This window comes from Bombus vancouverensis, chromosome 3 (genome assembly GCF_051014615.1).
Source record: "Bombus vancouverensis nearcticus chromosome 3, iyBomVanc1_principal, whole genome shotgun sequence".
Taxonomy (NCBI): domain Eukaryota; kingdom Metazoa; phylum Arthropoda; class Insecta; order Hymenoptera; family Apidae; genus Bombus; species Bombus vancouverensis.
The window spans coordinates 18,582,320-18,595,484 of NC_134913.1; the positions used below are offsets into that span (position 1 = coordinate 18,582,320).

General features: G+C 35.9%; 3 protein-coding genes across 5 annotated transcripts in view; 1 reads left to right on the forward strand and 2 right to left on the reverse strand.

Moving 5' to 3' along the window:
* Positions 1–1,001: 1,001 nt before the first annotated feature.
* slim (scruin like at the midline) lies at positions 1,002–5,364 on the reverse strand. Of its 2 annotated transcripts, XM_076617159.1 has the most exons (4): positions 4,210–5,364; positions 3,800–4,129; positions 3,562–3,725; positions 1,002–1,549 (listed from the first exon to the last, which is right to left on the reverse strand). In XM_076617159.1, coding segments are annotated over exons 1-4 (1,170 nt in total). In that variant the 5' UTR covers positions 4,885–5,364; the 3' UTR covers positions 1,002–1,548. The 2 variants fall into 2 exon arrangements, with proteins under 2 accessions (XP_076473274.1, XP_033184557.1); XM_033328666.2 differs by having other exon boundaries at positions 1,002–3,725; positions 4,210–5,363.
* Positions 5,365–5,567: 203 nt separating this feature from the next.
* LOC117154035 (uncharacterized) lies at positions 5,568–8,559 on the reverse strand. The gene is made up of 5 exons (XM_033328657.2): positions 8,152–8,559; positions 6,569–8,028; positions 6,311–6,443; positions 6,065–6,240; positions 5,568–5,976 (listed from the first exon to the last, which is right to left on the reverse strand). Exons 1-5 carry the CDS (start codon positions 8,396–8,398, stop codon positions 5,905–5,907), a joined length of 2,088 nt encoding a protein of 695 aa, XP_033184548.1. The 5' UTR covers positions 8,399–8,559; the 3' UTR covers positions 5,568–5,904.
* Positions 8,560–10,658: 2,099 nt separating this feature from the next.
* The window catches only part of LOC117153844 (uncharacterized), a 179,480-nt gene continuing 176,973 nt past the window's right edge, over positions 10,659–13,165 (forward strand). Inside the window, exon 1 of one of the 2 annotated variants that reach the window (XM_033328294.2) lies at positions 10,659–11,848. In XM_033328294.2, coding sequence (XP_033184185.2) covers positions 11,657–11,848 — 192 coding nt within the window. In that variant the 5' untranslated portion in view covers positions 10,659–11,656. The remainder of the gene's footprint in view (positions 11,849–13,165) is intronic. The other variant, XM_033328293.2, reaches the window with a different exon arrangement.

The following is a 13,165-nucleotide window of genomic DNA, read 5'->3' on the forward strand; positions in this document are numbered from 1 at the left end:
AATTTCGGTAATGTAATAGAAAGAAATGGTAGAAGCAGTTCATATAGCACCTCTTTATCTTTCCATCGATCGTTACCTGTACAATGGCTATAAATTACAACGACCCTTTTTTAAGCGTACAATAAAATTTTCCACTTGTTTTCGTAACGAAATTAATTTACAATATCTTCCTTGGCAATACGCCATTTAATAAATCAATCACAATGTACGTCTGTAAAATATATTTTATTTTCGCTTCGATGGGTATTGCGTATTTTTGTTAGTTCGAATACAACCAAAAGATACAAACATTAATTTATATATCTAGCTAGTTTAACTCTAATATTTAGAAATATAGTCTTACGTATTTGATCTCATCGACATAATAATTTTGAATTCTTTTTTTTTTATCTTCTCGCGTCTGTTCATATCATTAATAGAACAATTGAGATATTAAGAAATGTTGTCAGTCTATCGATATTCTATGAGCAGACGTAATAATACTTAAGTAGTATATATCTTATCGTTGACGTTTTGCGATCATCGTGAACGCGTGTACACGCATTTAAAGGCACGAAAACAAACACGCGTACTATAAGATACTTTCACTGTCATTATTAATAAGATAAAGGCAACAAGTGGAATTAACATCCAGACCGTCAAATGAGATCTTAATTGCTTCGTTAATGTACCAATTTAGATTTCAATGTAGTCTTTGCACAGCTGTCTGAAAACCCTTACTTCGTTTGGTAATTTCGTTTAATATGAAGTCGTAGAGTATGATACTTCAACTATATGCGATGTTTATAACGATATAATTTTTACAAAGTGTTTTGTTACATTGCTTTTCCAGATACACTTGTGCATTGTCAACCACCTGTTACATATGTAATTACAACATTTACAATTTCATATTATAGGGAAAAGATTCTTTTTACACAAACTTTTTGATCATAAAATTCGTAAGCATTTTCAGTACATTAGTTATAATATAAAGGGTGTGTGAAGAGAAATAAACAGGATTAAGGGTATCAGCTTGACTGTATTCAATTTCCTATTTACAATCTATCTTTGCTAATACGTTCGCCTATGGCGCGCGTCTCCTTAAATTTAGATAAATAGCACCGAGAATTGAACAATATAAGAAGAGAAACAACTTTGTGTCTACTTAAATGTAATTCGTGTGATTTTTCGCATGCCGATACGATCCACTCATATGGAAGGTCAATAAGAATTTTTTTTTTTACTGTATTGTAATTATTGACGTATCGCATACAAATATGAATGCATTTAGCTTATCTAATTTTAAGGCAAGAGTTACTTTGCGTTTCATACAAATTCACGCGAAATTTATCCTTCTCTTTACCATCATTTGTTCCCCGAGTTCTCTTTCAATAGTCATGCCTACTAATAATAATTAGATGCATTCTGCACTGCGTACTTAAAGTAACTTTTAAGCTATTTTGTACTCCGAAATTGGTACGCAAATACATCGTCTGTTTGATATGGAGTTCTGCTTCAGAGAAACTGCAAATGCAGAGAAAGGCAACATCCTATATGGTATTGTTTTCTGCCGAAAGAGAAGCAATATTTTAGTTTTTTTTTTTTATTGGAAGTGAAGAATCTTCTGTATAAAGTCATTTCAATTTGCTAAAGAAATTTTCTCGTTTCTTTATCTTAAATGTTCGATGATATTCGATCACTAACATCTCTTCGAAATTGTTAAGATACTTCTTTTCTATGCAGATTTCATAGTCCAAGTATAATTTACTTAACGCATAAATGAGAATCAATACAATGAGAATTTTGGTATTAGACTTTGAATTCAACTGCCATTCATAATGTTGAAACTTAGCTTGCAATGTCACTAAAATGTTACTAAACAGTATAAGTTATATCGTTACTGATTTCTGTTAATCTGTTATTCATATCCGCAGGCCAGCTTATATTTATTAAAAAAATAATAATCTGTAATATGATACAGATAATAAATAGATATTGTGTAATTAATATTCTTATCAATAATATCATTGTAAAAAGGCTGTCGTTTGCAATGGAGCACTTTCTGCTATTCAATTTCCCTGAATAGAAGTAGTGAATAAAATTATTTCGATTATGTCGTATAAAAATTAGATTTAGGAATCGTTTCTTCGCCGAACTAAATAAAACTGTGTTATCTGAAAGAGTAAACTTATATTGCCTAAAGATTTGTGTATTATTTGTACTGTTGATCTGTATGTGAATGTATAAAATTTGCTTCTAACCGTTGTAGATTACATTAATTCATATAATTTGTCTCTGCAAAACAATAATCGTTTATTATAAACAGAAGGAAAATTTTATCTACTAAATAATATGTGACAAACGACAATTATATTAATATATTACGGTACTATTGTGGTATTACATAAATTTATTTTTCGACATATTGAACTGAATAACTATCGTAGCTAAAGTGAGATAACATTTTTTCGATGTCTTTGTTTACATGTCCTTATTCTTCCCTTTTCACTTCAAGATATACGTATATTATATGAATTATTGCTTATATATATATTTATATATACATACAATGATGTAGTGAATTTTATTGACAGACGTTTTATAGTGCAAATAAAGAAAAAACAGCATAGTTTTTTAACAAGGTGTGTGTATGCATAGTTCGAGATGAAAATTTATATGCTGTATTATAGGCATATCTGCTGTGAATGTTATATAACAACTAAATTAATGAGCATATTTACCAGCAACCTTGTATAGCATGCAATACAATTCTTTGTTCGCTATGAGAACCTGCTTTATTAAAAGTTCAAGTAAAAAACAGGAAAAGAATAATTCAATTCGACGAGGTAAATAATAATAAAATAAAATAAGATGTATACTATAAAAAATAATTTAGAAACATGATTTGAAAATATGATTCTGCAATTGTTTCCATAAATAAAGCTTTGTATAAAAAATTGTACTTACAATTTCTAGATCCACAAACTTAGAATTCTTATAATAATAACTGAATAAGATTTGGAAGGAACAAAAAGATTTTAAAAGTATTATATATATCTTTCGTTATATCAAGTGTATTAAAGCATTTGATAAAGATAAAACTTTAGAGTGCAGATTCTATTTATCATAACAAGAAAAAGAATTTATATAAACATATTTCCTGAAATGCTTCTTTCCAGAAATAGAATTTGATTTAGTTCTAGTATATTTCAATCTAATACGTTTTAAACAGCTACATATTTTGAAATTCTTTTGACATTAGTATTCATTTCTGAATATATGTTTATAAGAACTTTTCTTCTATTTTTAGTATGCATAATGCATAATTTCATTCAATACGTAAAATATTGCACGATATAAGTAAATTTGAAGAAAGTGATCCATTGATAATATTTGTCGTATTAATTGCCCAACACACTATGTACCTTTTTTTATAAAAATATCGTAAATAAATTATGGCAATAATGATCAACAATTACAATATTCATGCAATAAGTAACTGGTAACAATGGTCGGAGTGGTAACGCTTTGAATGTGTAGCAAATATCAAAAGAGTTTCTTAAATATTATGCATCATACCAATCAATTCTTTGCACAAATTTTAGGGGTATACCCATGTGAAGCAATTCATCCTGTGACTTGTGCCTTAAGTCTGGATAGTAATGAATTAATGCTTGCCAACATATTTCTGATAATTTAGGAATTGTTAACCAAACAGAATGAACTGCATCTGTCCTTACAACCTGCAATAAGATTTTTCACGAAAATGTAGGAAACTGTATATATTAAAGTAAAAAGATAAGAAAGCTATAACAACCTTATTATTTTCCTTAACGATACCACCAAATGTATACATGCGTCCTTCCGGAGTAAGAGCTGCAGAATGAAAATACACAGGACATGGAAGTATACATTTCCTTAAACATGTCCATTGTAACAGATTTAAATCTAATCTCCAAACATCAGAGAAGACATGATCTCCATTATATCCTCCAGAGATTACTACTGATGTGACACCTGTTTTTTCATTTGTATATTGCACAGATCCATGACAACGTCTAGGTTCTGGCACTGTATTATCATCGTTATCACCATATGTGTTTAATATTATCCATTTATTTGTTTCTAGGTCAAAAGCAGGAATTTCCTAAACGTAATTTGTATTTAAAAAATTTTAATGCAAGTATTTAAAACTTATTTTGGACGATTATATTAAAATTTACATACCGAAAAACCAAATGCTTCTGTAGCTGTTCCTCCTCCCAAAACATATATAAGTTTCCCATCAAAAGCTAATTCGTGTCTATATCGTCCTGTAGGTTCACTCTGATCTCTTCCAGAACATATATAAACAGTCTCCCAAATACCAGCCCTAAGATCAAATCTATGAATATCACAAGTATATTCGTATCCTGTAGTACCACCGACAGTATATAAATATGACCCATGACATATTAAAGCTTGTCCATATTGGGGTTCAGGTAGATCTCCTTTTGCAGGAACTATGCACATTCTACCATTATTAACATTACACACATACAGATGATTGCTACAACTATGACCAAATGGTACACCAGTTCCACCATAAACCATCAAGGCATTGCCCCTTAAAATCACTGCATTCGATGCCAACTCATTGGGCATATTATTTTGACCTGGTAAGCGTTTCCATTGTTGTGTAACAAGATTGAACTTCCAGACTTCTTTGAAGAGTGGTTTACTAGAGATCCATGTCTGATCATTTTGCATATCAGGATCAGTATCAGGGATACAGGGATTAAACCCTCCATAAGAATATAAATTCTTATGATCACAGACTATTCTATGTCCACTTCTAGCTTTTGGACGTTCTATACTCTGTGCTTCGTGCTTTATGAACACAAATGGTTTAAATGTATACATGTTTGTCAATTAATTGACAAACTGATATTAATTCCCCAAAAAGTAGTTAAAAGTACGAGTTGTTCTCGTCACAGGTTTTCTACAGAATCCAAAAAAAGATGTTTAAAAAGAACCATGTGTAACATTTATACATATCGTTCTCTGTCTATCTAAACGAATTACTTGTCGCGTTAAGGTTTATATGTTAAAATAAACGTCGTGCTACTTTGAATAAACATGTGAGCATTGTTTCGATGTTCATAAGAAATTTTTAACATAGACATTTTGCACGAACTCTGCAATACATCTGGTGTACTTTTCTCACATCGGTGAACATGGCGTAACGCAATAAAATTCTCCGCTGATTTTCTGAACGATCGTTTAGTCAACAGATATCGAATATTCTACTCTAATACAATTTTTATATTTCACTTTTAAACCACCTTTTTTTAACTGTGCACATACAGCTGTAAACTTATGCTTCATTTAAAACAGCAAACTTGTTCTTTTACGCCTATGCAGTAATACAACTGCGACTGCGCGGAGCTGATCAGCTGACTGATTATATTCAATCGTATTCAGCTAACAGCTTATTGTGAAAATTAGTCTCATTTTATGCAAATAGTGAAATACTATATAAAATTGAACTACATATTTCATAAATCCTATTTAGCGTACAAATTATTTATTGAAATCTCAGATAAGTAGGTATTAAGTTCCAGTGCTGACCTTATATGGCTCTTACAGCACTTCCCACAAAATGTTATAGTTCACGACAATTTTATCATTTTATTTATAATAGAAAAGTTTGCTTTATACTTTACACAAGTTTAATGAATTAAAAAGAAGCGTATCCCACATTTTCCGTTTATTTGTAATTTTAAATTTATGTCGCCAACGAACTGCACGAACAACTTTTGTGCCATCTACTTGCTATATTCGTAAACAAGTACGAATTCTATTAACAATCGGTAAATATTCGCAATTTTTTGATACAAAATGTATGTAAGCGAATAAAATGATTAATTTGATTTATTTAGTTTATACGATTTCATTTTTTAGAAAACTTTCCAAACGTCGTTTTGTTTCATTCTCTCCTACATTTTGTCGTATCTGAAAAAAATAAACTTAATAATTTATCATTCTTCGATATTATTATTATTTTTTTTATATATATAAAGGAATATATTTGAATACTAACCTCTGCAAGCAAAGGGCCAGTCAACTTATCCGGAACTACAATGTTATCCTCTATTTCTTCTTCATCTGTGGTATTCCAGTTTGAAAATACCGTACCTTGTGTCAAGACTTTAATGCTATTGCGCGAAAGGACCGGAGCAATTAGCGCAGCAAGAGGTACGCTCTCATCGATTAGACCTACATAAAAATCGAGAAATAAATTATAGATATCACAAGTTCTACGATATTAATTTAAACCGGATAAGACCTTGATTATTAATTCTCTTGGTCTTGAGAGAGGCACACATCTGTCCTACTAAGATTCTCTGAGTGTTCGTCATTCTTCGCAATATTACATGATTTGCGTCTAAATGGCCGAGATCCTGGGCACTCTTCCAAGACTGCAACCACATGGAATAGGAAAAATATTTGTTATCAGATCTCTTCCTTTTGAATATTTCAGAGTTCGAAATGCCGTTGCAATCATTTTTTCTCTCTTTGCCCTTTTTCTCTACGGAGACCTTACTTTGGAATTCGAAGTACGTTTGGCGAGAACATTTCCTGAAACTCTCGGTTGGTCGGCCGCTTTTATCTTCGATGTTTTCCTCAGGCTGTTTCCACACTTTGTCTCCGAGAGTTGCATAACATTATCTTCTTTCGACTTGTTATGTGCGAACGCATCTTTGCTGCAATCTTTACTCTTATTCCAGTTGGGATGATTTTTCAGCTTTGTTATGTTCGCACCTCTTTTCTTTCCAATTTTTCCTCTATTTGGATTCGAAGATGTCGTACCGGTATTTCTACTTGGTTCGGATTTCTTTCTTGTATTATCGAGAAAAATGTTATTTCGTATCTCGGTAATCAGAGCATCCAGAGATGGAAGTGACGGCATTTCTAGAGTCAACGCGATTATCTCCTTTTCTAGAATTCCTTCGAATCGAAGATCTATCTCATTCGCCATTGTCGCTACTGAAACTACGAAACTTTCTGGGGACGAGACCAACGATTGACCCAACAGATATTGTATAAAATTTTGTATTTCTGGACGTGATAACATCTTATTTATCTCTCCCATATCTCTCGCAGTATCGATTATTTTCTTTGATTTTTCAGGATTCACACGTTCAAGAACTCCAAACACCGTCTGCACCAACGCTTGCAGCTGATAATTCACAAGAATCGGTACGATTTGATATTCTTTGTTTCTAAGTTCGATGCATTTAACAGGTGCGTTCAGATAAATACATTTTCTATATTTTTTAATTGTCATCTCTGGATTTAATGTGGCCGAGACGAGAGAATTCGCGGATTGTCGACTGCCAAACATGCTGTGAAAAGGAGATTTGGTGCTAGAAGTTTTCGAAGATGCTTCTTTCATCGCTCTAGTACTAGATTTTATAGCAATAAGATCTTTAGGCATGGCATCGTGATTCTTTCTCCGTCTCGGCTTTAACATGGTAATTTCACGATTGATTTTAAACGTGGATCCAATTGTAGACCTTCTCGAGGGACTATACGATTTCGCAATCCAATTTCTAGTCGATAAGTTCGTGGTTGTTCTACTGGAAAGATCGTCATCGTCATCGAGACGAAAAGACAAACTATTCTCATCCAATTTGTTCAATTCTGTATTAGGTCCAGCGTGTCTTCTCCTGACTATACCTTCGGCTAGAGCTTGTTTAATCCGCAGCTCATGCGAGGCTCCAAGCAAAGAGTAGACGTGAGGTGAAATCGCGGGCATCTTATCAATCCCCTGTAACATTATTCTCTGCGTGTGTTTAGCATTGGACGACAAAGCTCTCTCAAAATCAGCGTCGTTCTTCATATACTGCTTATATTTCTCCTCGAACTCGTAAATCGCCTGATCATCCAAAATCTTCTTCCGTGGATCTTCGTGGAGCTTCGTGTCTGATGAGATTACCTGAGTGTCCACCACGTAACAGGGTATGACGTTGTTCCATGCGCCAGAAAAGTGTTTGTTCTTAGCTTCAAAGATTCACAAATAGATAAGTAGGTATGATTCATAAATGCTTGTTCTTAGCTTTAAGGATACAAATTCACAGAATTATCGAATAAGCGTTTTTTGATCTCATTCGTAGAAAATTATACCTTTTTCCATTAAAGGTGTAACGGGTCTGATGGTGGTGTCGTCGTTGCCTTTCCATTTCGTACTGTGAGCGGACAGTAGATGGAGACAAAGAATTTTATCAGGATCTACCTCGCCTCTGGTGAATACTATCGAACGCACGAACTCGTAGGAATCTTTCGACGCCTGCTCCTGTTCTATCGTCTGGCCACCTTTTTTTATGGCGCCCGTGCAATGGTAGCAAAAGCCGGGATTATGAGTTTCGTACATGCGCACATTAATAGCCTGCGCGTCAATTACTGTGCTCGCAATTAGATCGGAAGATCAAACGATGAACCGCGTGTCCGCCGATCGTACGTGTCGCGTAATTGTCAGAATACACGGTGCCGATCTTTGATCTAGAGAAATCTAATCTCTAGTCGAATCGTGAAACGTTGCAATCGAAATCCTGCAATTAACGTTATTTCAAGCACTGTATAGACTCACGAAGGTATTCGAACACTTGCACGTTCAGAAATATATTCTGAATATGTGATTTACATGATACAATTATCATGATGAAATCTGAAACGAATACTTTCGTCAGCTCTAGAGACAGTGTAACATAAAATCATCTATTAGAAACGAAAAGAAAACCGTGCGCATCCTTGGTAAGCGTTTATATACGCATTTTCCGAGAGATCTTACGTTCGATCCAAAGGAGGGCTGCCGTGTTTCCAGGTTCTTGTGACGCGATCGAAACCGATGCCTCGCAGTCTCTAACATCCTCAAATCCGACTTCTCCACCTTCTCAAGTTTCGCAACTTCTTGCGCCAACCTTTGACGGCTAATCTCGTTCTGCTTAGCAAGCTTGTCTTGCAGCGTTGCATTGGATTTCATGGTCGTCGCGCTTATGATTTTCGTGGTAGTCGAGAAATTTTGTACGTCGGATAAATTGGTGGTAGGGATGCGAGAGAAAAGTCAAGGATGAAACGGTCCTGCTTTCCTTCCGCTTTGCTCGATTGTGCAGAAACGTGAATGTAAACGCGCTTCACTTCATATTGGATAATTCTTCTATTTAGTCGTTCCTGAGATTTCCCCTGACTTTCGACCAATTAGGCTTGGAATTCTAATAATAAGATTAATTGAGATAACGATACTTCTTATTTTTATACTTTGTCCTGGGAATTACTTCTTCTAGCACCAGAGACACAGAAATCATCGTTACTATGCGTGATCTTTGTTTTAGATTGAATTCATTGCACGCTAGCGTATAATTTATACATTTAAAGAGACGATAATATACCGGGGGTTTAAATATTTAGTTAATTGCGAATCAGCCTATTACGTAACGCGTTAGAACGATTGGCACGACTAGACCTACACAGAAATGAGCTTCCTTATAGGCTTTTGTTATTTATAGGCTAAAGAATTTATTTACCACGAACAAGAATATATAGCAATGGCGACTGTGCATCGTTTGAGCTACTACGATCGCAACAAGCGTAAATACGCTCTAATCGTGCCAATTGTAATCGATTGCTTTTCTTTGATTTCTCTCGTCAATGACAATCGTGAAGATCGCCGAGTATTCCAATCTTTAATATCATTGAGCATCCAAGTACGTCACAATAGCAATGGCACATGGTGTATTCGAAAATTATTCTTCAGTCCTACGTCCTATTACAGACATACGTCAATTTCTACAGATCATCGAATTCGATTTGCCCTCGAGCGTGTTGATCGATCGCTTCATAAATATTACAAGGTACGAGTTTCGTAATCGATATGCGCATTATCGATCGTTACATCGACCTTCAAGAATTACTGACTTTCGAAAATTTCATTGCTCGTATCTTCGTAGATACGATAAACTAATTAAGAGAAAATATGTCGTCTGGAATTTGGGAATTCGTTAAAACAAAATTATCTTTCATATGTGCAAGCTGTATCAAAACTCATACAATCGAATATCTACGGATGTCAAATATGCAATTATGTACAAAACATTTAAATGGAAGTACAGTATTTTAGTAGTATTTCTCTAGTATAGACAATAACAAGTTCGATAATAATGTACACATATTTTACAAACTACGCGTTATCTGATCATCTTATTTAACTTACAAAAGTTAAATTGATTATAATGTCTAAAACATATAGTAAATCTTCATTTAGACTATATCTCTTCAATTATATTCATAACAATATTAATTTCCATAATCATTTGATTTTAATCCAATAATCCGTTATTTCATTTCAATGTACTAATCGATAATAAGAATCTCAATTCTTTACGTTTCTATCGATTAGAAAACTTCGATATAAGAATAATATAGAAAAGGAATTTGAAAATGCAAAACAACGACATCGTCGATTGGCTGATAAACAATGCCCTGTAATTGGTGGAGTGCCTCTAATATGGTAGCTTTGATTGGTCTAACGGTTGGTTAGATTGGTTGAGATTGATCGCGCGCGCATCGGTTACATCAGTGTTTGATCGCGGAGCGTGCGCGCGGGTTACTGGTTTTGAAATGCGTTTTGTTTACGCGGATTTGTTCAGTAGGGTAGAAGCGAAGACACGACGAGAGTGACGAGAAGGCACGACGGTTAGGAAGGCCGGCAGTGTGACGGGCCGCGTGGTAGGAGGTTGCTGCGATTCAATTTCAGTCGAAGCGCGCCAGGCAGACCGAGCGCCAGCAAGAACCGGCTGCTCTCTTTTCCGCACCTCGTGCTTTGCTTTTCGAATACCATCGAATCTCCTGGTGCACGCGCGCACCATACTGTGTCTCTCTTCGTCTCGTTCCACCACGGTGTATATACGTATGTGAGCCTAGGATGCATGTGTGTACGTAGTCAGTATGAGAGATGTTGGGTTGTAAACGTAAAGGTGTGTGTGCACGCGACCGAGAGCGGCCCTCCAGCATCCGAGCAAGTGTTTACGTCGTGCGTGTAATCCACTGCGGACAACCGTTGGTCTAAAACCAGTATAACCCTTGTGCGTTTTTGAACGCGTTCGAAAAAACCGATACGTCAACGACCCAGGTTCATTTGGAGGAGCGACGAGACTGCCGGGAGTGATCTTTGGCTTCGATCGAGTCATATCGAATCGAGTCGAATCGAATTGAAAGTCGTAGTCGATCAAATCGAATCCGCAAAGTCCGTTAACAACAACTGTTCGAACAGAACGAGCGTTCGTGTTGACGATTTCACATGGACGACGCGCGTGCAAGATATCTTTGAAAATAAATAGGCAAACGGTGGATTGACTCGTTAGTGTTTATGATTCGCGAAGGATGCGTTTGTTGACGCTGGGAGGAGACACGGTAAACGAAAGTTTCAGTCCAGGGACATGGACGATCGAAAGATTCCTACGTATTGTAAGCGCAGTTCTCGATCGTATACTGTAGTAAAGAGTTTTGACGACTCGCAGATAGACTTTCTTCGAGTTATGATCGTGTAATCTGTGCGGCCACGTGACACACGAGATGCGACCGTTTGCCTCCATGAGAACACGGGGATAAGGAAGGAGGATACACGTCTCTCAGGATGGAATTCGGAGGCTACAAAGGTACCGGTCCCCGTGTTAGGGTGCGACGACGCGCGGAATTAGGTAGACGGCTCACCAGGAGGCTATCTCTGGTCGCGAAAATGCCAGCTGCCATTCTTAGCAAAGCGAATCCACCTGAACCAAGGCCAGTCGAGATCACGGCGATCGCGCCTGACAAGACACACCTCACCGTGAGTAAATTCTATTTTAATCTATTTATTTATTTACCGTTAAAAATGGAAGCTCTCGCTAGTGTGCAAGAAGTTGCAGCTGAGTTTATTAAACGTCAAATCGATCAACTCTACTTTTCGCAAATTCCTCGTGCTTATTGGTTACGCGATTAATTTTCGATTCTCAAAAAATAAATGATTTATTTTTATAAGTTTCTCTATCGTAAGAAGATGGCACAGACAAAAACGATAAATTCTATAATGGAACTTTTAAGAACAGTGTTCGTAACATCGCCATCTTTTTGTTATTTTCAATTTATGAAGTTGATCAATATGGATTCCGGACAACTCGATTAATCATAGTTTAACCGTTATAAGAGAAGAAAGCATAAAATAGATTTCTCCCATTGGTGGCACGAGGAACGAAAAAGCACATTTTTTTTCTCTTATTCGAAATATCTCGTCGTTTTAGCTTCGCGATTACGAATTCGAAGTTGAATATACGTTGGTTGTTGGTATTTGGCTTGCGAGTCACACGCGTCGATCCATTCGGTGCGATATTTTAGCGAAGAGTTCGTGAACGATCGGATCGATTCGACTGTATCGCGTTGAGACCCGATTGTTTCGAACTGTGTCGCGTATCTCCGCCGTAACATCGTGGAAAAGCTCGAACCTATATTCGAGCAACGCGGATTCCGTGGTAGAAATCGAAACTCTCCGTGTAGCTTAGGGTTTGAACGATTAATGTACCAACACGTACACCATGCACCAACTACAAGGTGGCGTACATTCTATACAGGAGTAAAAGGCGTTACCTTCGGTATTTAAGCGGTCTATAGAAACGCTGCACGTCATTCTCTCGCGTGTTCGTACACGTTTGCTCTTGCCTCTTTCTCTTTGTGTGTAAATTGTACATACCCTTTCGATAACTTTTGTTGCTACAATATACAGTCGGCGAGTAACGTTTATTACAGAACTTAATATATACGACATATACGATACGCTTAATTATTTCCGGAAGAATTAACGAATGTTTGGATTCTGGTTCGATCGTGTATTTACAACATTCCGATTAATAGAGCCTACAGGCTGTAGGAAGTAAGATACGACGGTGTAGCGATAAATGGCTGGAATTTTGTTTCGTTAATGGGACATTGTTATCCTCTTTACTTCTTGGAACCGACTTTGTTGAGTGAGTCTTTGGTTCCCTTGTACAATTAAAGCAACGTTATTAGTGAATTTTGCCCTAGTGTTATCTATCTAACGTAAATAAATGCGTTATTACGTATTTGTACCTCGTTTACGCTCGGTTTATGGTCGGTTAACGATGAATTGCTA